We start from the raw sequence: 20,354 nt of genomic DNA, 5'->3' as shown, positions 1-20,354 counted from the left end.
ACGCTAGCTCCTGCTTTAATGTCGGTCTACCCCTTTCTTTCCCCCCCAAGCTAATCACAAACAAAAGCCTATAAGCAGCAAGGCATGTAATCAGAAACTCAACCGCCCTGCCCAGGGAGCAACTCTAAAAATCTGCACAACATCCACTGAAGCTGAGCACCAAATAGTTATTCCCGAGTAAATTTTACCAAATAAACTCCAGCCGATGAATCAGCGCCTTTAAAAGTGAAACCCACACAAAATTCATCACCTAAAGCTTCCGGGGCAATGTCCAGTTTCCTCCGTGAGCTTTGTCCCCGTGACACCATGGAAGTGGAATAGAGGAATCGCGTGATGACTTTTAGGGGCTGAAGGTTCAGCATAACATACACGAGACATGGTGTGGCCACATGTATTTGCCATACAGGCAAAATGTGGCTTGGGGGCATCTCTGGACATCTCAGAACTTTGAGCATCTCGATTTTCCCCTCTTTGCTATATATTTAGGTAAAATAATTACACTTAATCAGCATAAAAGGTAACTAAACTTTCCATCTTAATTTCCCTGGGTGTATTAACTGAGATAATGCTCATCAGCCTCACTCCATCCATTAAACTGGACTCTGAAGATTAATTATGGCTGTAAAGGGTTTAGAGATCCTCGAGAGGCAGCAGAGAAAGCGGGTGTATTATGAGTTTTAACAGTACAACTCCTCAACAATGGGAATTTAACGAGCAAAGTTGTCCCCTCATTTACAGCCACCACCTGCAATTAGCTGCCATTGCAGGGAATAATTCAACCTACGTTCTTATCACATCTTTCTTGCTTCCACCTCCACGAAGGAGGAGGTGCCGGGGCGGCTACGCGGGGTTACCTGTAAACGAGGATGTCATCAGAGGAGCTGTTGTACTGGATCTGGTACATGCGAATCCCGGGGAGGTGGTGCTGAGAAGGCCACTGGATGAGAGCAGAGGACGAGGTCAGCTCGGCGACCACGACCACTTTCTCTTGCTGAGCCTTCGTTTCGTTCGGAAAGCTCGACTTGGCAGATATCAGAATATCCGAGGGGCCAGGCTCCGCGTCTTTATCGCAGTTGGTGCTGTTAGCGAGGTTGGGGTACGGGGTAACGAGGAGTTCGACCGGAGCCGTCGACTCTCCCGCAGCATTTGATGCTATGCAGGTGAACGTGCCCTTCTCCGTCAGAGACGTTACCAAAATATCCAGGGTACCGTTCTCGTAAGAAATCGTCCTAGAGGTGTTGGAGACCAGCTTCCCGTCAGGTGCAATCCAGCGAACGTAGGGGTCCGGATCGCCCACAGCTTTACACTTCAAAGAGACGCTTTGACCCTCCGTTACGGTTACCTTAGGGGTTCGGTGTGTGATCATTGGGGGCTCACAGACAAATTCCTCCTCTTTGATGGACCAGAAGTATTTGCCCATCAGTTCTGGTGGGGAGGCGCAGGTTTCTAGGTCGTCTTCTCTGGTGAGGCGCCTCAGCCACACCAGCTCACAGTTGCAGTGCAAAGGGTTGCCCCCAAAGCTCAGCACCAAAGACGTCAGAGGAGATCCTTTGGACTTGGCATACACGGGAATCCTGGAGAACAATGGATCGGGAGGGATCTTCTTCAGCTTGTTGGAGGTCATATCTAGACGGGCAAGCTTGTGAAGATTGGAGAAGATTCCCTCCGGCACAAACTCGATGAGGTTATGATCCAAGCTGACCGTGTTGACGTTGGAAAGTTTGGCGATTGTTTCCCAAGGAACGTTAACAAGGTTGTTGTAGGACAGATCCAGGTCTTCGATGGTTTCAATAAAGTCATCCAACGACCCGGGAGAGATATAGCTTAGCTGATTGTTGCTGAGTATTAAATGTCGAAGGTTGATCAAACCTTTGAAATGATCTTCGTTGATATATGTCAGTCTGTTACTATCCAAGTGTAAAGCGTGAAGGCCTTTAAGATCAAAAAATGCGTAAGGCATGATTTGACTTATTGTATTCCTCGACAGCGTCAAGTGAATGAGATTGGTCATGTTTGCAAAATCCTTTCTCCTGAGCGTCGTGATGAAGTTGTCCATCAGCCTCAGCTCTGCCGTTCTCCTGTCGATGCTGGGGGGCACGAAGAGAAGCCCCGTCTTCGTACAGAGGATGGTGAAGGACGGAGACAGGTTTTGACACATGCATCTTTTGGGGCACATCATGGCCTTCACGGCTGCGCTAATAACCAGTAGATAGACAACCAGCCTTTCCATCGTAAGAAAAATAGCAGACCTAAAGGGGGGGAAAGAAAAGAAATCCATGTAAATATACTTTAATTGGGCATTAGAAATAGGTTTACACTTGTCGTTGTCGTTATTCTGTGCGTGGGTCAGAACCTCATTTCGAACTGTGCATCGCTTCATTACTCTGTGGTAATGCTTGCCTCATTTTTTTTTTAAAAAAATATTTATTTATTTATTTGCCAATATGGATTTCTAGCAGCTTTCTTTGGCTTTCCCCAGCTCACCTATGCCCTGCCTATACCAAGCAGGGAGCTCCCTGGAGAGCACACATTTCGAGACCAGGACTTTTTTCCCAAGCGGTGGCAGAGAACTAGAACTTTTCCAGCAAATAAAGAAGGAGAAACACCTTCAAAGGCATTGCTGAAAAGCAAGATTGTGTTCAATCAAAGAAGCAGGTATATGTTTTGTGATTATTATTATTATTTTTTTTTTCTGTGCAGCTTTAGAAACTAAATTTCATAATTACACATGGTTTTGGTCAATGAAATTATCTCTGTGCAATCGTGTGCGTGCCAAGTTATTTCCCATTGTACCTGAAGTGCTTGGCTGCTATGCCAAGGGTTGATTTTCATTTCTACTTCACCTCCAGCTGGCTGAAAAATTGCTAAGCATTAAGTGTGGTGACTCAAGCGACCACGAAGGCTCCCCATCTGCAACGTAAAGGACTCAAACTCCGTGTTTCGCCCAAGTGTCCTGGAACAACCCAACCCTAGAAGAACCGTGTCGTCTTTCTGCAAATAGCACACGTAGTTTGACTTCACATACAAGCCCCGGCACACGAGAGGTCACCAATTAAAGGTAATTGCACGTGCAGACCCCCTTGTATGGTGGGTAAATGCAGAATGCTGTAAAATAATAAGCTATTGCCTTCGAGATCGAGCCATGCAACACAAGGCACAATCCTCAGTTCACCACAAAGCTGGGACAACAATAACCTGCTGAGTCACCAGGGCACAATATGAAGTGTCAGCAGAGTTTCATGCTATGTGTGTATATATATTTTATATTTTCATGTATATATATTTTATTTATTCAGGGTTACCACGCTCTAGAGCTCCTTTACAGGGAAGCAGATCTTTAAAGTACAGAATTATGGTAGCACACCATTTTTTTTTTCTAATAAGCATCTTCTTCATGTTTCCTAATCATTTATCTCAACAGTTTTCCTACTGTCACTCCATCCTGCGCCCCGAACCCTTCTTGCCTCTAATGGCTCCAGCTTTTCACTCCTGCTAGGTACCCATGATTAACAGATGCGTAATTATCCAAAAAAATGGACTGCTGTGCAATATTGTAATTCCCTTGTTTTGTCATTAGCAAATATTAATGCAACTTTAATGGATTAACTGCCATCTGGGCTGTAAGAATCCAGTTCAAAACCATCTCACTTCAACCATTATTCTGTTAAAAAATAATTAAACGTTGCTAATGTGAAACCATGGCATTAAAATTAATGATTTTTAGAGCCAACAATAAGCATAGTGCAATTACCCTTACAAACTATATGACAGTCACAAGGAAATTGCGACTTGTAAAAGAAAAGCTGCATAGAAGTGAATTACTGCTATTGCCCTGGATTCTAGTTAAAAGCAGCTTTGGTACTAGCACCTAAAAACTGCATTGGGAATATACCTGATTGCCTGATAAAACAATAGTATTTTTCAAAACGGTTTAATCCACGGCATCTCAGCAGACGGCGGTAAAAGAAATAAACTTTGTGTTTATACGACTGTGCGCAGATCTAGGGCGTAAGCAAAAAGAACTTTTTTTTTTTTTTTTTTTTCCTGAACTGCTGCTTCTTAACTCATTGCCCTGGTTTGCTTCTGCACGGTTGCAGCTTAAAATTCACACAACAAACAAATTGGTTTAGTCATATAATTCCAAAACAGTAAAGATTTTGCTGGCAGATGAGTGGCAGTGCATCCACATCTCAGATTTTTTGCTGGGTTCGAGATACACAACAGGAGATCGGCAGCAGGAAAACATTATTAAAAAAAAAAAAACATTGGCTATCGCTTCAAGTCTAAGCGATGTTAAAAGAAAGGGATATTTAACTCCCACAATTTGCAGCTATTGGGCTATTAACTTTGCTCCATCGGAAAGAGTTTGGATTGCCTTGGCTGTAAATGTAACACATTTTAACAGCTTTAAATTGGTAGTGTGGTATGGAGATTGCTTACACTCTGCAAAACACATGCACATGCTTCAGGGCGGATAATAAATGCTATTTTACCAGCCTCAAGGAATAATTCCCATCCTCAAAAAAAAAAAAAATAATGAAAAATGAAGGGCCCTAGTTTAAATAGGAACTCTAAGTCAGCTAGTGGGCTTGCTCCAAAAAAGCCCAAAGCAATTCTGTTTCTAGCAGTGCTGCCGAGCTGCCCCACGACGAAAAAAAACCCAGCACGCTATCCTAAATGCAGCAGACCTTGGCTCCTTGCAGCGCAGAAATAGCAATATATAGGCGGTGGCTAATATCTATTTGATGCCCTCGTCACACAGAAACATGTCCCGAGATGTTTCATCCGTAAAATACTGCTTTTTCAGCAAACAAAACCCAAAACCCATCATACAAGGCATTCCTGGAGTAGATACTGTGGCTGAGGGGAGTGGGCTGAGCCCCTGCATCTCCCAAATACTGCCTTTTTTAAATTATTTTTATTATTATTATTATTTTTTACCATCCCACTGCCATGCCAACCTGCTCATCACACAAACCAGGTGCTCACCATCTGCCTCCTTAGAAATACCATTAGAAAAATGCCTTTTTTTTTTTTTTTTTTCTTTTTCTAGAGGGAAGCATCATTATTACCCTTCCCTGGTCCAGCGTTAACCACCACATTGGAAAAGTCTCTTTAATTTACCAACAATAAATAATGTGCTTAATTTACTGTTGCTCGCTCCACCTGGCACCGGGTAAGAAGCGCTTCCAGTAAATGTTTAAAAAGCATATTGCTAATTTCCTATTTTTTCCCCAAGACCAACATACTGGGAGCGCATCTCTCGATACACTTGGGCATGGAGCAGATTTGCTGCAAGTGTTTCTTTTGGAATATTAAGTCTGAAGCCAAATTACTGTAATTGATGTTAATACAACTTTTTGTTTTATAAATCTAGATCACGGCAAAATATGAACCCCCAACTATTTAATACTAAATGACATCAAAATGCAGAATGTTTATTCTTTTCCCTCTCATTCTTTAGCATTCAGACAGGCCAACTATGCAAATGGACTCATTTGCACTTTCCCAATGCCCACATTTGCATGGTGATCGCCTGCTGCCTGGGGAAGCGCATTGGTCACACAAGAAAAAGTCACATTTGCTTCACCTAATGCCTCAATCATCTGTCAAGCCCATCAGCAGCTCTGAAAATCCTTTTTTTTTAAATAAATAAATAAATAAATAAAATGTTATTTTTATTTTTTTTTCCAAAAAATGCTGGATCCTGTTCCATTTCCTAAAGCCTACTGTGTACCACCTCCTGAGGAAGGAGGAGCGGGATCTACGTGAAGATTGCCACCAAAAGGTTAAACACTTTATGGATTTACTGCCTGCATACCTGCACTCCATCACTCTTTCTCTTTCCCTGCACTAAGCTGTTTTCTCCACCAAAAATCCTGACCCAAAACCATTCAATCCTTGGTTGAGGTAGCCAGGACACCAGCGTCAATTAGGAAACCGAAGCAGCTCCTGTGGGTTTTAATGAATGGTCCAAGGTCTGCTGAAGATGAAAAGCAGAGAGTGAATTATATATTGATGTTTTATTTAAGGACAGAACAGGTAATGCTGCTTCAGAGCTACCGTGCTCATAAACGAGCTATTCTTAGTCTTGCTGTATGTCTTTCATGGAGGCTACACTTAAGCACAGCCAATATTAGCAATTAGGAGCTTTCATTCTTTATTGGAAGACCCATTAAGGATTGCAACACATCCACCACCCCGTATCTCTTAAAGCAGTCTTAATGAAAGAGTGGAAGAAAGCAGGAGGTCAAGAGAAGGCAAAAACCCTGTTAGAAGCTCACTGCCTAATATTCAGAGGATGAGTAATTCCTCAAGCCACGAGAAGTCAGCCACTTTGTAAAACAAATGGAAAAATGGGTTTATTGTTCAACCAAGCACAGTCGGTGTCCGACGAACTGTGGGATTTCGGTAGCGCTTCGGTCTTTCACAAGCTCTTCAAGAGGACTGATTTCAGCACACCTGATCTGGTTATTTTTCCCTTCCCAGAAATTCCCTTCCCCTTCCGAACATATTTCCTCTTGTGTGTTTGATGCTGACTTTAAAGCAGAAATCCCAGCACTTGGCTTTGCTTCAACTACTTCATGTTGTGCAGATAACACCAGATAAAGGCAAGCTAAAGACTAATGACAAAACCCACCAAAAATGCCATAGCAAGTTCCCCCCCATTCAGTACAATGTTCTGAATTAACTGCTGTGGGTTCCCCCAGGATGACCACTAAGGCCATTAACTAGTGCTAACCAGGCCGCGGTTGTTGTGTCTTACTTGGAAGTGCATTCATCTGAGACTTATTTTTAAGAAATGAAACATCAAGAAATGAAGTGTCCACCTACTACTACGAGGCGTTTGCTACGAGAACGTGTTCAACACTGAATGTTACCGACTCTACCGCTTCCAGATTTTAACCAGCCCAAAATGTTTTACAATTGATGACAGCTAATGACACTTATAACAAAGCTGGCAGACAATAATTTCATTACAAATCCCATGCCACCACCATTCCCACCATTCAAAGTCTAACAAGCATAAAATTGCACGCTCAGTATGTATGCAGGCAGGTGTGTCATTACTCTGACAAAGAAATGATAGTATTTGTAGACAGTGCTTTAACAAAAGAACAATATTCATGTGAAAAATCACCTTTAGTTGGATATGAAGAAAGTGGGCTGCATGGAAAAACGCGTCTCTTTCTACAGACTTATTTTAATCTTTCCAAAGTTCCCTTCTGCTCATCCCTGTCCTTGTGGTTAGCGGGATGAAGACGAGTTGTGAGCAGGGCGTTGCAAAGCTGATCACTCTGTCCTTCCAGCTCGTACTTAGGGATCCAAGACCAGCATAACATCAGGATTTATTTGTTTATTTGTGCCTTATGCAATTCTATTTTTATGCAATTCTATTTTTATGCAAACTGCATTACACATCGGAAACAAAGTGAGTTGCCCCTCTGTGGGACAGCCAAAAATGTGGTCGTAAGAATAAGGAGGCTGCTTTAAACCGCTTTCAGCAAGCCTCTAAATCCGTTTCTTTGCTGAAAGGGAAATATAATCTTTACACTTAATCTACACGCCTGCTCGTTAGCATGTGAGGAATTAATGGGAATACTCAGAGCGGTTCAGCGTTAATGCGTTTGAACAACTCACTGCTGGCACCGATGGGGCTATGCTGGAGAAAAATCAGTCTATGGGATGGAGAGGCTCTGCTGTAACCCAGCAGAGCATGCTTTAGCGGCCGACCTTTGCAATGCACTGCCAAAAGCCATTTCGTCAGCTGCTGGGAAGTCTCTTGCTGAAAATCGTTGATGCTGCTGCCTTGCTCGCCCTCCCCATCGCGGGGGCACGCAGATGCCTTTGCCCGGCAGCTCTCGGCATTCCCAAGGCGTCTGGAGCCTAGGGAATGACTCCTCTGGGCTGCACTGGGAACCCACTGGGAACCAGGGAGAAACTAAATGGGGTCCTTCCAATGGCGTGCCCACACCTCAGCATCCGAATACTTTGCAAAACCTCAGCCCTCTCTCTTAAAAAGAAACAGAAATTCATGGCAGTTTTTAACTCAGTCTCCCCCAAAGTGTTGATGCCACCCAGGGCTGCTAATTTCCTTTTCCTTAGTAAAAGAGGAAGCCGGTTAAACAGATGACCCCTGAGTTTGTACCACCCAACAGCTTCGTCTTCTCTTTATGGAAAAAAAAAACACCTAATAATGGCTTTATCATAGCACCACCACACATCCCAACTCCTTTTGGAAGCCCCACTGCTGTCATGAAGAGTCAATCCACTGCCTGCAGATACCTTGGCAAGACAGAACAACCAACAAAATGCAAGCAGCACGTGGCAGGGCTCTTTTGCAACAGAAATGCAAAACTCAGGGTTTGTTCAATGTTCCCATCACCCTACCTGCCTTCCACCCTGCTGCCGTCACCCAAAGCAATGACATTTTCACGAGGCTTGCCCAGCATGAAGCTGTTCCCAAAGAGACTTGTAAAGCCCCTCGACATCACGATTAACAACGTCTTTTTTAAACTGCAATTGCTCAGAACAATTCCGCAATGCATACGGCTTGTTCCTGGCTCGCAATTTCTTCTCCTAGCTTGGAGCAGATTCTCTCTCTCTCCCTCCTTCCCTGATTAAAGCATTAAATCAGGAAACTGCGGGTGCCACGAAAGCAGAAGTTTGTAGGAATGAATCCTCGTTGAGCACGCTTGTCGGGAGACGCCAGATCAGTCATCATGGCAAGAAGGAACACAACAGCTACAAAGACCGGCAATTGATTGTGCCCTACCCAAAATGCTTAAAATTATGCTTAAAATCACGGTGGTCCCGAGTTTTTGTGATATCTGCTTGCTCACCTATTTTCTCCTTGACTGCCAAATGATTTGCCCGAAAATACAGAGGGTCAGAAAAGGGCTTCCCGCAGCCATCCTGGGCTTGCCAAAATGGGACATTTGGTTCCCCAAGCCCACATTCCTGTTCTTCTCTTCATGGAATCATCTGGGCTAGAAAAGACCTCCAAAATCATCATGTCCAAGACCTCCAAAATCACCACGTCCAGCCTGACCCACCAAGTCCCAACACTACAGCACATCCCTTGGGGCCACATCCACACATCTCTGAAATACCTCCAGGGGTGGGGACGCCACCTCTTTATTAACACAAAGCTATAGACACCCCTCATAATTCAGTATTAACCTGACCACACTTAATGGAACTTATTCAACAGGCTCTACTGTAATTCCTAATTAGCCTTAATAACTGGGATGCTGTCCCAGAAGCGTATTTGGGCTCCTGATATAAAATTCTTCTAACAAGGCTGCTACGGAGGATAAAGAGAAGTGTGTTGGATGCATCTTCTAAGATGACACAGCAGTTCAAAAACTCACCCAGATAATTAACACGCACGTCAGCCAACCAAAGTCTTATGAGAAGGTCATTACTGTGCCTCCACGTGGCGGTGAGCACGAGGTTTATTCCTAATCCCTGTGTTTGTCACTGGCCAGAGTATGTCGAGAGGCTGACACGCTGCCTTCGAGCACAAAAAGCGTGCAGAAAGTTAATCCCGACTGGCATTTTCATTCAAAAAAAATTAAACAAAAGGTGCAGCAGAGAGGGGGAACAAAAGAAAGCAGCATGTTAGCTACACTTGGACCTTCGTGGGTAAAGGATTCAGAAGCATTTAGGGGAGGAAAAAAAAAAAAATCAAGCTCCTCAAAGGCCGTAGCAAACTGAGCATCAAAACCTACCACCGTTCCCTTCAGAAACAAATGCTAAATATTTAATAAGACAATAAGCTGCCACACAAGGCTTAAAAGGCTATTTTACTCCTCTTTGAATTATGAATCCCATGCAAGCGACCCCTCCACCGCAAAAAAAAATGTGGTACGTGTGTATAACAATTAATTTCTGACCGCTAAGCATCCCTTGGATACAGCACTGATTTCAGCTTTGCTGTTGAGAAGTAGAAGTGAAGAGGATTTTTTTTTTTTGTGGTCTTACTACAGAGAAAAGAGTTGAGTGCTCTGGTGAGACAGATGGACAGACATTTGGCAAGACCTGCAGCCTTCAACAGAAAGGGAATGCGTCTCTATAATCGTACAAGCATCTGCTACACATGAGAGGAAATCCAATACCAGCTAGAAAATGAGCCCTCTCAGGGTCCCGGGGGAGCAGCTCCTTTGTGAAATGCTCGCAATCCTCCGAAAAAGGCTGGAGTGGAGAGTGGTGCACGTAGAGACGAGATCACAAGTTTGTGCCTTGTCCTTTCATGTACCCTGCAAGTAGGATGAGGAGTCCTACAACATCAGCAGCAGCAAGAGAGGATCGGTGGAATGTGAGAATTTACACCATGAGGGACTGATAAAGTGTTACTCCCCCCCCCCAAATCTGGCTCCATCTGACTCCCTAAGGAGACAAACCCACCACAAGGGTTGCTGAACCTTCAGAGCTTTGCTTACCAGTAAAAGTAAAAAAAAAAAAAAAAAATAGAGCGGGGGGGGGGGGGGGGGGAGGCTAAAGAAAAGCAAAACGAAGCCTGTGTTTTAGTATTTGTTTTTTTTTTAAATAATTTCAAATTGGATTATCAAGTGACATAATGCCTTCTTGCTTCTGGTATGCGTAACACGCGCTGCAGGAGCAGCCAGCAAAGGGAGATTATTTATGAGCGCCAATTACTCTGTTTTTGTCACTTATCTTGATTTCCACTGCAGAGATAGCTGTCTTCACGACTCAAGCAATAACAAACAATAAACCCCAAAAGGCTTTCATTTCAGAAATGAGAAATCCAACTGGAACACGCTTGCTCTAACACAGAGATCTCGACCCTACGCAGGAGCTCAGGATGGATTTGAGCAGCTAATTAATCACCCACCCTCTTACAGAGGCTGTTGCAGAGCTCTCCTGTACCTAAAAGCCTTTTTTTTTTTTTTTTTTTTCCTTTTTCCACCAGAGAAATTCCTTAGATGACAGCGCATGGAGACAGAAGTATTTTTAGAAATAGGAAGCACGCTGCTGAACGTCTCCGGCGCACGTTTAATCAGTGCTCAGCCAGCCTGGCTGAACGTGGCTTGCGAGTGTTTGTATCCAAATATGATAGCTTTGTTTGGTTTGGGTTTTTAAACATGCCGTTCTTCTTCTCTTAAGCTGAGGTTGAGCCTGTGACTAGGAGCAGAGGAAGAAAGTGCCTTGGCAAAATCCACTGCTGTTTAGAGATAGCTAGATAATTAAGCCATTAATTCAAACATCTGCATTATCGCATAATTGCCTCCAGGCAACACTAAACCTCAGCTTTTTGTGGTTTTCAGAGGCTGGTTAAGGACACTTGTCCCCTTCCAAAGGTTTCTTGCAGCTGCAGTCTCCCGGTTGGTCTCATTTTCCTGATGCAGAAGAAGAAGAAACCAGAACTCAGCCCCTCAACATCTGCGCTACGCGTAACACCCAAGGGGCTGCTTAAATAGCAGGAATTGTACGCATCAAAATGTGACGTACACGGGTTTTTCTGGATAATATCCAGGCCCCAATGAGCTTAACCGTGCTGCCTGTTCATGCTGGCTGGGGTGAGGGCGTCCACAGGAGCTCATGAAAACAGCCACTGGCTTAGCATCACCTCTAGCACGCCTGAGCTGCCTCTGCTAGACGGGGGCTGTCAGTAAGCCAGCAAGATGTTCTCATGTTGTGCATGGATAAAAGCATCGAGGGCATCTCTTTTATACACCTTATTTCGGTTAAATTGGAGCAGATCGTCAGCACCACCAAAACAACCCCACGCAACGTACAGAAGAAAAAATTACAATATACAATGATCTGCAACATTAAGAATTTACCTAATCCAGGAAGAAAATGAGCTGTTTTTTCAGAATAAGAGCAAGCACGGCTATAAATATTGAATAAGGGTCTAAACACTCTAATTCTCCCCCAAAGCTCTACAATATGCAAATTAGTATTAAAAATGGAAGATTATTTGGAAGTATTCAGTGCACAAGTACTCTGCAAGCACCAGAAATCTCTATTTTCTCTCTAGCACCTGACAAGCAAAAGGGAGCCCAACTCTGCAGGCGTCGTTATTTAGTTATTTAGGAGCACACATGTAACAGAGGAAGACTTTTTCCCCTCCATACAACACACAGCAGTTATGTCATACCCATTACTTATTAAGTCGAACCCATAAGTAATTAAGGAGGCTGCTGTACAGCTCTCGTGGCACCTGTAAATCCTCTCCCTTCACCATAAATATCTTATTTAACTGACAAGGTCGCGTTTTTTGCGCAGGATCAACCACGCCTGACCCGTTTCTGGCAGGTGGTCGTCTTCATCAACACTCATGGTCTCTCGACTGTGCTTCTGCACACTCATCACAACCTTCCCCTCCTAATTAAAATCTCTTCTGCAGGCTGAGAAATGCAAGAGTTGAACTTGAAGGCCAAGCTTTTTGACCTTCCAAAAGCCTAGGACAGTTGCTTTCGAGAGCTGAAAGATTTCCAAATGCTCCTAGTTGGACATAGAGTTAGAGGATTGTTATTTCTGATACCGTTTCTGACACCGTCCTCAGCATGGCTGCTGATTAAATGCTTTGCAGAGCACTATGAGATGTTCCACCTGATGAAAAAGCATTATGGAAATCCAAGCCACTCACTGCTGTGAGATAATCATCAGCAAACTCCTGCCCCTTTTTATTATGTTCATGTAAAATTTTGTTACGCTCCTCCAGATGACTCTAATTGAGCAGACATTAGAAATTAAAGCATACCCAATGCTGTCCTAACCTTGGTGACCTCAAAACTTTATGCTTTCTTATGTTTCTAATAAAAAAAAAATGCATTAAACTTCAATGTTCTGTGCTCTTGGAGGCTACGTCCTTTCTCTAGAACCACTGCTAACCCCCTCTGCAAACCAGAAATGCGTTAGAAGCCAGCAACTAATGCACAGACGCTGAGATTTATTTAACTGTTGGGAGGAAGGGAAATTGAAGCTGCACACATTTTCCAAGGGGTCAGAGAAGATAAAACAAGCCAAGTGCAGCAAACTGCAGCGTGCAGAGTCTGGCTGGGGAATACCTTTTGACAGACAAAAAAAAAAAAAAAAAATAAAAGATAACTAAATGGTTTGTTAAATTCATTTGTCCTTAACCCAACTTGCTGTGAAGTCCATAACTTCATAAATACTATAAAAAATAGATCTATTTTACTCTCTGACGGACTCTGTGACCTGCAGGTTCTGCATCTGACCGGGATCACTTGGCATGCATAAATATTGCCTCTCATTCATGTTCAACAGGATGCTCCAAATTCTGTAGAATTGCAGGTTTTTAACGGGATGTTCCAGAGGTTAATATACTACTGAGATTGTTTCAATTTACCATCGGATAAAATGACTATCTATACAATTAAGTCCATTCTGGTGAATTAATTATCTCAAACCGGAGTAAGCTATTAATAATGAACTGAATTATTCATGCTTCAATTCCTTTGCAATATCTGACCTTCTGCTAATGCATGCACACTCCCAGGTTTGGGTTGGTGTGCTAGAGAAGCACGTAAATCCCTTGCATACAAAGTCCTCGGAAATGCAATTAAAAAAATTAAGGGGGGGGGGGGGCGGGGGTCCAAAAATCAACCCAATTAATCGTCATAACTGGCTGACACTTAACAAGTTAAGGCCTTCTTTGTGTCCCCGCTGACAAAGTGCCTTTGCAAGGCCTGGACCACCATACCCTGGACAAGATTTGCTTTTAAAGTAGTTTAAAGTTAGTTTTAACATAATTTTCTGGATTGAAAAATGTACTAATATCTTCCTGAAAACCTACAGAGCCCAACTAAGCAACGCTGTGAGCATAGAAAACAAATAATAAGATGCAAAATAACAAAATCTAATGACTTGATGGAAAACAAAATAGGTGTAGATGACCTTTGTACAATATCAGTCTGGGGGACTGTATTCATCCTGGCTGTAGTGGCTATTGCCTTTGCTAATTGAAGCACTTAATGTGTTCCAGCTGCTATTCGGGTCAGTGCCCTGTTCTCCAAAAATTGCCTTTTTTTTTTTGCCCTAAATGAAGATTGTTTTCTTTCACACGAACTTAATTCTGAACCAGCTATCTCTGGACACCAAAGAGACGGTAGTTTAAGGCTGGAAGCGCTGCCTGCTTTTTTTTTTTTTTTTTTTTTTTTTTTTTTCAGGGAGACTTTATTGTTATTTAAATTTGTTTGGATGCCTAAATACAAGAACGCTGCTCTGAGGCCTTTAGAGCTTTAGATAAAATATAAACAAATACTATTTAGAAATACTAAAGGGCCCATCTCCCGGTGGAAAAGGGGCTGTTTAAGCTGTTCCTCCTTCAAAGTGACCTCCAAGTTGAGCATCAAATCTGCTTTTTGGGAGCCTGATGCACTTTCTTTAAGGGGTTAGAGGTCCTAGAGGTGACGGATTCTCCTTTTGGACGCAGTGCAGCATTGTGGCCATCCATCCTGAAATTAAGAGGTCCTTTTCCCTTTGGGAATTGCACTTTATCAGCAGTACAAGGAGTGAGGATACTGCAGGGACTGGATCCCAGACAGGGTGGCTTGCTACAGGGGGCAGCCAATTTCTGCACAATTTTTGCAGAAGCTCCTCTCGAAACCAGGCGGAATTGCTAAAAGCCAGGTCTTCCTCCGAAACTACAAGGTGCAGAATAAAACAGGCCCAAACATCCACCGCAGAATACAGGACAAGGCACCCCAAGTGCCCAAGGAAATAAAATTAAATATTGATCTACCACACTATGCACCCCAGTGCTCATAAACCAGTGCCAAATGCTTGGCTGTTAACAGGTCCCACTCCCATTCGCAGGAATTATATATACCCTGACTGTGCAAAACACATGAGATTGACTTTATCTCGGATTAAGCTCATTTTCCCCAAGAATGCATCAAATTGAGCATTTGGGAGATGTCAGAGGCTCTCTGGTCAGAGATTCAGCCTCCCGCCAGGTACTCGGCAGAAGCAGTACATTCTGTTCGACAGCAAAACCGGACCCAAATCCCCAAAATCCAGGAGTACTGGCCTAGTTAAAATGCCGTACCAATCCATTACATTAAATTAAACTCCAGGTTTCTGCAAAGGTGGCTGCTCACGAGCAGCTCTGCAGCAGCAGCCAGGCTGGAGATGGGAATTTCCTCATTTCACCGAAATTCCATGCAAATGAACCCATCCATGCTCCTTCCCCATGGGCCTGGCATGACAAGGCTGAGCCTGATGTTGTAAAGCAGATTTGGGGGATTATTCACAGCATGCAGCTGTGTCCTTCCCATTTTCCCAGTGCTTTTTCCTTCCCCCTCCCCCTTGAAGCTATCCAAAACCTACATCTTGCTTTAAAATAATAATAATAATATTTACAGACCCTGCCACCTCATCTCATTTCAAATATAACTGTCAATTCTGTACGCAAAATGAGTGACTTCGTTAGCTTTACGCTGCCAGAGAAATGAAGATTTCTCCAGGGGAATACAGATGTGCCAGCAACATTAAGAAAAACTCCTGCGCTTCATCATTATGGGGTGGGGGTGGTGGAAATCCTGGGTGCCAATTAAAAGGGTCTGAATATTCATTTTGCTCTGTGAGCTTGGTGAGCAAACAATCTAGACCTCCAGAATCTATTAATGAGCCAAAAACTGTACAATGAGGTGGTTCAAAAGCAAGAAGAAGTCTCCAAACATCATCCCAACCCTTAGGGTCTGCAGTATGGGGTTCTGGGGGTCTTTCAATACCCAGTGCTGCAGAGGTCCTTTCCGTCTTTTTCAGGCCACCAAAACAATCCTGAGATAAAAAAAAAAAAAAAGAGGAGATTTTCACCCTAAAAAAACACCCACAACAGCTTGGCATTGGGGTTTTGTGCCCCTCACCCTATGTTGTACCATGTCTGAGTTTTGAGTTTTACCAGCAATGTCAGCTTACTGCAAGGTTAATTAGGGTCAGGATGCCACTGCTGGGGATGCTTACCCTGGAGGCATCAAGATTCACATTTTGGAAGTTTTGGCCACAGAAACCACATATTTCAGCTCCTCGACGCAGAACGGCTGGCGTGTATTTTTAGTCGCCGTGTGACTTTGACATTTCACCATTTAGCAGACACGGGAAGGGTTATCATGAGTCAACAGCTAGGTGGCAACATAAACCGCAGGCACAGGGAAGAGAGGAAATGCAGAGAAACTTCAAAAAGCTCTTAAAAAAAAAATAATACTGTCAGTCTCAAAACTCCTGACAGATCTGAACAAGGGGAAATTTCAGCTTGAGGCCTTTCTGAAGTTTGATAGACAGCTTAATTGCCTTGCTAAGGACGCCAATTAATTGCAAGAGAGGAACAGTAAGCTGGGGACAGCGGAGCAGCAGCAGAATTTAAAGCCTGAGGTTTTGCAGCAAAAACAAGAGCAGGACAATAAGGAAGAGGAGGACAGACACTTCCCAAAAAAATAAATGAGAAAGGAAAAGCGTGGAGTCTGTGACACCCCTTTTTTGCTGCTTTGGGGAAGGAATAAGGGGGTAAGTGAAGAATTGGGATGCCTGACGCAGACCAGCTCCTCCACCTGTGACACCCCCTTATTCACTGATTTGGGGAAGGAATAAGGTAGAAAATGAAGAATTGGGATGCCCAAATCGGACCAGCTCCTCTGCACCTACACAAGCCACCGGGCTGCTGAGGGTTTTGGTGACGATGAGGATGGAGGAGCTGGACCACAACCATGCCATAGCATCTTGATGGCTTGTGGAGAGGCTCACTGGAACATCAGCTTGCTACCAGCAGCTGCTCCGAAATTGTATTTGTTCACCGTTTTCTAACCTACGGAGCCCCTAATAAATCACCTTGGCTTCACAGCTCCGAAGACGCAGCTCATTAAGCAGGCAAGAAACATGCAGGGCACAGCACTTCCCAACCTGCTTCTGAACAAGCCAAGCAAACACGAAAACACAAAACACCTTCTGGCAAATGAGTTCATCTCCAAGACCACAATCCACGGGGAAAGGTCTCTCTAATCCCCCTCCCCTGACAGAATAGAGCTTGTCCTTAGGGCTCCCATGACCACGGGATGAGGTCTGCGTGTTTTTGGGGCTAATTCTCCGGAAGTAAGTGTCATTTTGACATCTGCTGCTAATATCTGGTCGATGCCATCCATCTGTTGAGGGGAGATTCACACGATGGGTTATAGATGCTGTCTCAATGCCTCTGTAGACCCAGAAACTCACTCTATCAGGAGGATTAAAAAGCAAGAAAACCGACCCCAGAACAAATCCTTTGACTGACAGCAAGGAAAGTGAAATATTTCGGATGAAGAGGTCATAACAGCTTGAGCGAAATACTCCAGCTTCGAGGCCCGCAGCAGGAAAAGACGATGGAGGAATTAAGTTGCACCAAAGGTGATTTCCTTCCCCAAAGCCATGCTCAGATCCAGGAATACTCTGCACTAGCATTTCCTCCTTTGTGATCCCCAGGAAGGATTTAAGAAAGTCAAATAAACTGGGGATCTTTTCAATCAAAATGAAGATTTGCTTCCCCAGCTCCTCTCTCAGAAAGGCAGCGAGCCAAGCATACAAGGAGGAATCAGAAATAAGACAGAAAATCAGAAATCACACAGAAAATACGAAATAGGGTTTATGGTCAGTATCTTACAGAGCTTCCCCTCAATACTGGATATGCTCAATATTTAACGTTCATTTTGTGCATGAGCTCTTCAGCCCTTTATCTGTTGAAATGAATGTTTCCCAAAGCCAGCTGATTTCATGTTTGGGGCTGCACATCACAGGGAAATAATAACCTCTTCTACTGAAAATACAATTGAATTTCTAAATTACACAAAGATTTCAAAAATCTAGTTCCCGTACCTTTGACTACTTCAGGCTAGGAGAAAATCCTGGTTCTTCTGGATTTTATCATGGCCTCAGATTTGTCCTGGCTGTTTACAGTGTTATGGGAGTAACAGAGATGAAAATAATAGATCCTTCACTTTTATTTAAAAAATGCTCCCACACTGGGCTCACTATGCTGTAAATCATAGAAACAGAAATATTTTGCACTCCTTGTTCTCCTCTGAACTGAAGCAACTCAAGATTTACCCCGATGGCCCACCAGGCGTAGACCGGCTGCATTGAGCACCGGGACAGCGAGGGCAACTCAAAGGTGATTAAAAAAAAAAAGGGGAAAAAAAAGTAAAGTGACCATCACGTATCACCATTACGAGCTGCATCATAATTACACGGGTGAGTTAAAGTTTTTTCTCTTGCGCTGTTATTATTTCCAGAAAGAAGACATGAGGATGCTGCAACAGTCCTGCTATTGAGACAAAAGAATTAGTTAATCATCTTGTGAATTAGCGATCACTTTAATTACATCTGGTGTATTCTCATTATCCTCCTACTACGCTACAACATTTGTTTGTTCTTATTCTTTCTTATCCTCTCTTATTCTATTCTTACGCTCTTATTCTCATTATTTTATTATTCTTATTCCCCCCCTCCTCTATTAAGTATGGTGAGAAAATGGTCAATACATTCAGGGCAAAGCAACTGTTTTTTACGGTCCTTAATGAGATTTTGCATAGATATTAATGCCTTTGAGTGGTAAACTGCGGTCTACAGCACATAAAGCAATTTTATTTTTTATTTCTTTTTTATTCCAGACCAACTCAGAGTGCCAGACAAGGAAGGGAGGTGCCAGGCCTGGCTCCTAATCATGATTCCTGCTGCAGCCCTACATCAGCTCGTGGCGTTGATGTTGCTGCAAGTGCTCAGGATCCTCTGCACAGTTTCTGAAATGTCATCACCAGAACTCTTCCTCTACCAACAGCCATCCAATTTATTGCAAAAAAATAATAAGAAAAAAAACACCATGCATTATCACTTTAGTTAACAGAGGAGTTTTAAACCAGTCCTGACGGCGCAAAATCTACATGAGGATTCCCAAAACCCAACAGCAAGACGTTTAGTGAGTTTTGATGGAATAAATCAGCGTTTGCTGACCCCAGAATAAGAAGTAACATCTTCTGCCTGCCTGGAATAGCACATCTGCATGCAGCACCTAAAATCGGGAAGCCTCTGAAGTTTCGCCTCAGGCTCACACCCTTCAGGACACATTCCCCCGTCTCCAAAAGCTTCTCTGCTAAATCTGAAAGGAATCGGTGAGAATTATGCTCAGAACAATACACGCCTCTTAACTCATTCTTTACATCTTTCTTCTGTATCTCAGACCTGAAAAAAATCAGGTCCTAATAGCAAACTGCTGAGCATCCAGAATGTTAAGGTCTCAAATCCTCACCAAACCCCTTTTCTCCTCCATTTTAGAGATGCACACACCCAGGTATATGCCGAAGCCCGTTACAATCCTTGAAACACTACAGAACTCCCAGCAAAGCTGGCTTTGCTCTAGTCAGGCTGATTTCTAGAGCAATGCATAAAGGAACGAGCCGAGGCATGTCACGTCTCGGGGGTTTTTCTTTCAGGGCTCAACCTCCTTCCCACCTACGCTACAGCTTGCGCATAATTTATATGAAAAATGCAGTGCTGTCTTTAAGTGACAAAAAAATCTATACTATCCAAGCTTGGTTTCCTGCTGCCTAATGGCAGCAAGAAATGGCAATTATCCCCTAAAGGTGTAATAAATGGAAAAGAGAAGAGGAGAATAATTGGTAAGGAACCAAAAAAAAAAAAAAAAAAAAAAAAGAAACAACACGCTAAAAAATTCAGCTATATGGACCCAGAATGTGCAAATACTTTCCTGATGTTGTGCACCTGCCCTCAATAGCACTGGCTTTGCTTCAAAGTTTTCCCAGCACATGCCTGTGACTTTATAGCAGGCGATGCGAGTGATCTGTACCATGCTACCTATTGGCAAGCTCAGTTAAAATTCTGCTGAAAGTCCTTGGCTGTGAAAAAATCAGAGGTAGAGTCATCACTTAAACACTTTTTCTTTTTTTTTTTTTTTTTTTTTTGCGCCTGTGTTTACCTTGTCATTGTGCAGAAACAAACAAAAACCAAAAAAAAACCACATATAACATAATCCAACACTAACATGAGACAAAGAACCTAAAGCCAGGTTGGATTGCATGATATTTACGATGCCTTGGTTGGAATTCAACCTCAAGAAGGTGGTTTTAAAGCATTATTTATAGAGAAATACAGCCCCTTGGCTCAAAGCAGGGTCACCAACGGCAGGGACCACATTAAATGGACTTGGAATAGCTCCACAACCTGTTCCGATCACCCTTACAATTAAAAAAATAAAAGGGAGGGGGGGGTCCCTAGGTTTAAAGAATTTCATGTATTTCATTCTGCACACAACACCTCTTCTCCTGTCACCAGATAGCACCAGGAAGATCTTGATGCCGGTAACTAATTAATTTTGT

The 20,354-nt window shown here is 43.2% G+C and overlaps 1 protein-coding gene across 1 annotated transcript in view; it reads right to left on the bottom strand.

Moving 5' to 3' along the window:
- Positions 1-26: 26 nt before the first annotated feature.
- LOC118160139 (leucine-rich repeat and fibronectin type III domain-containing protein 1-like protein) overlaps positions 27-20,354 on the bottom strand; it is a 33,119-nt gene continuing 12,791 nt past the window's right edge. Inside the window, exon 3 of the mRNA XM_035314676.1 lies at positions 27-2,249. Within this exon, the coding sequence (XP_035170567.1) occupies positions 851-2,249 (1,399 nt within the window). The 3' untranslated portion in view covers positions 27-850. The remainder of the gene's footprint in view (positions 2,250-20,354) is intronic.

The sequence above is a fragment of the Oxyura jamaicensis genome, unplaced genomic scaffold, assembly GCF_011077185.1.
Source record: "Oxyura jamaicensis isolate SHBP4307 breed ruddy duck unplaced genomic scaffold, BPBGC_Ojam_1.0 oxyUn_random_OJ101965, whole genome shotgun sequence".
Lineage (NCBI taxonomy): Eukaryota > Metazoa > Chordata > Aves > Anseriformes > Anatidae > Oxyura > Oxyura jamaicensis.
The sequence above is the reverse complement of the archived record's forward strand: the minus strand, read 5'-3'. Positions and strand labels throughout refer to the sequence as shown.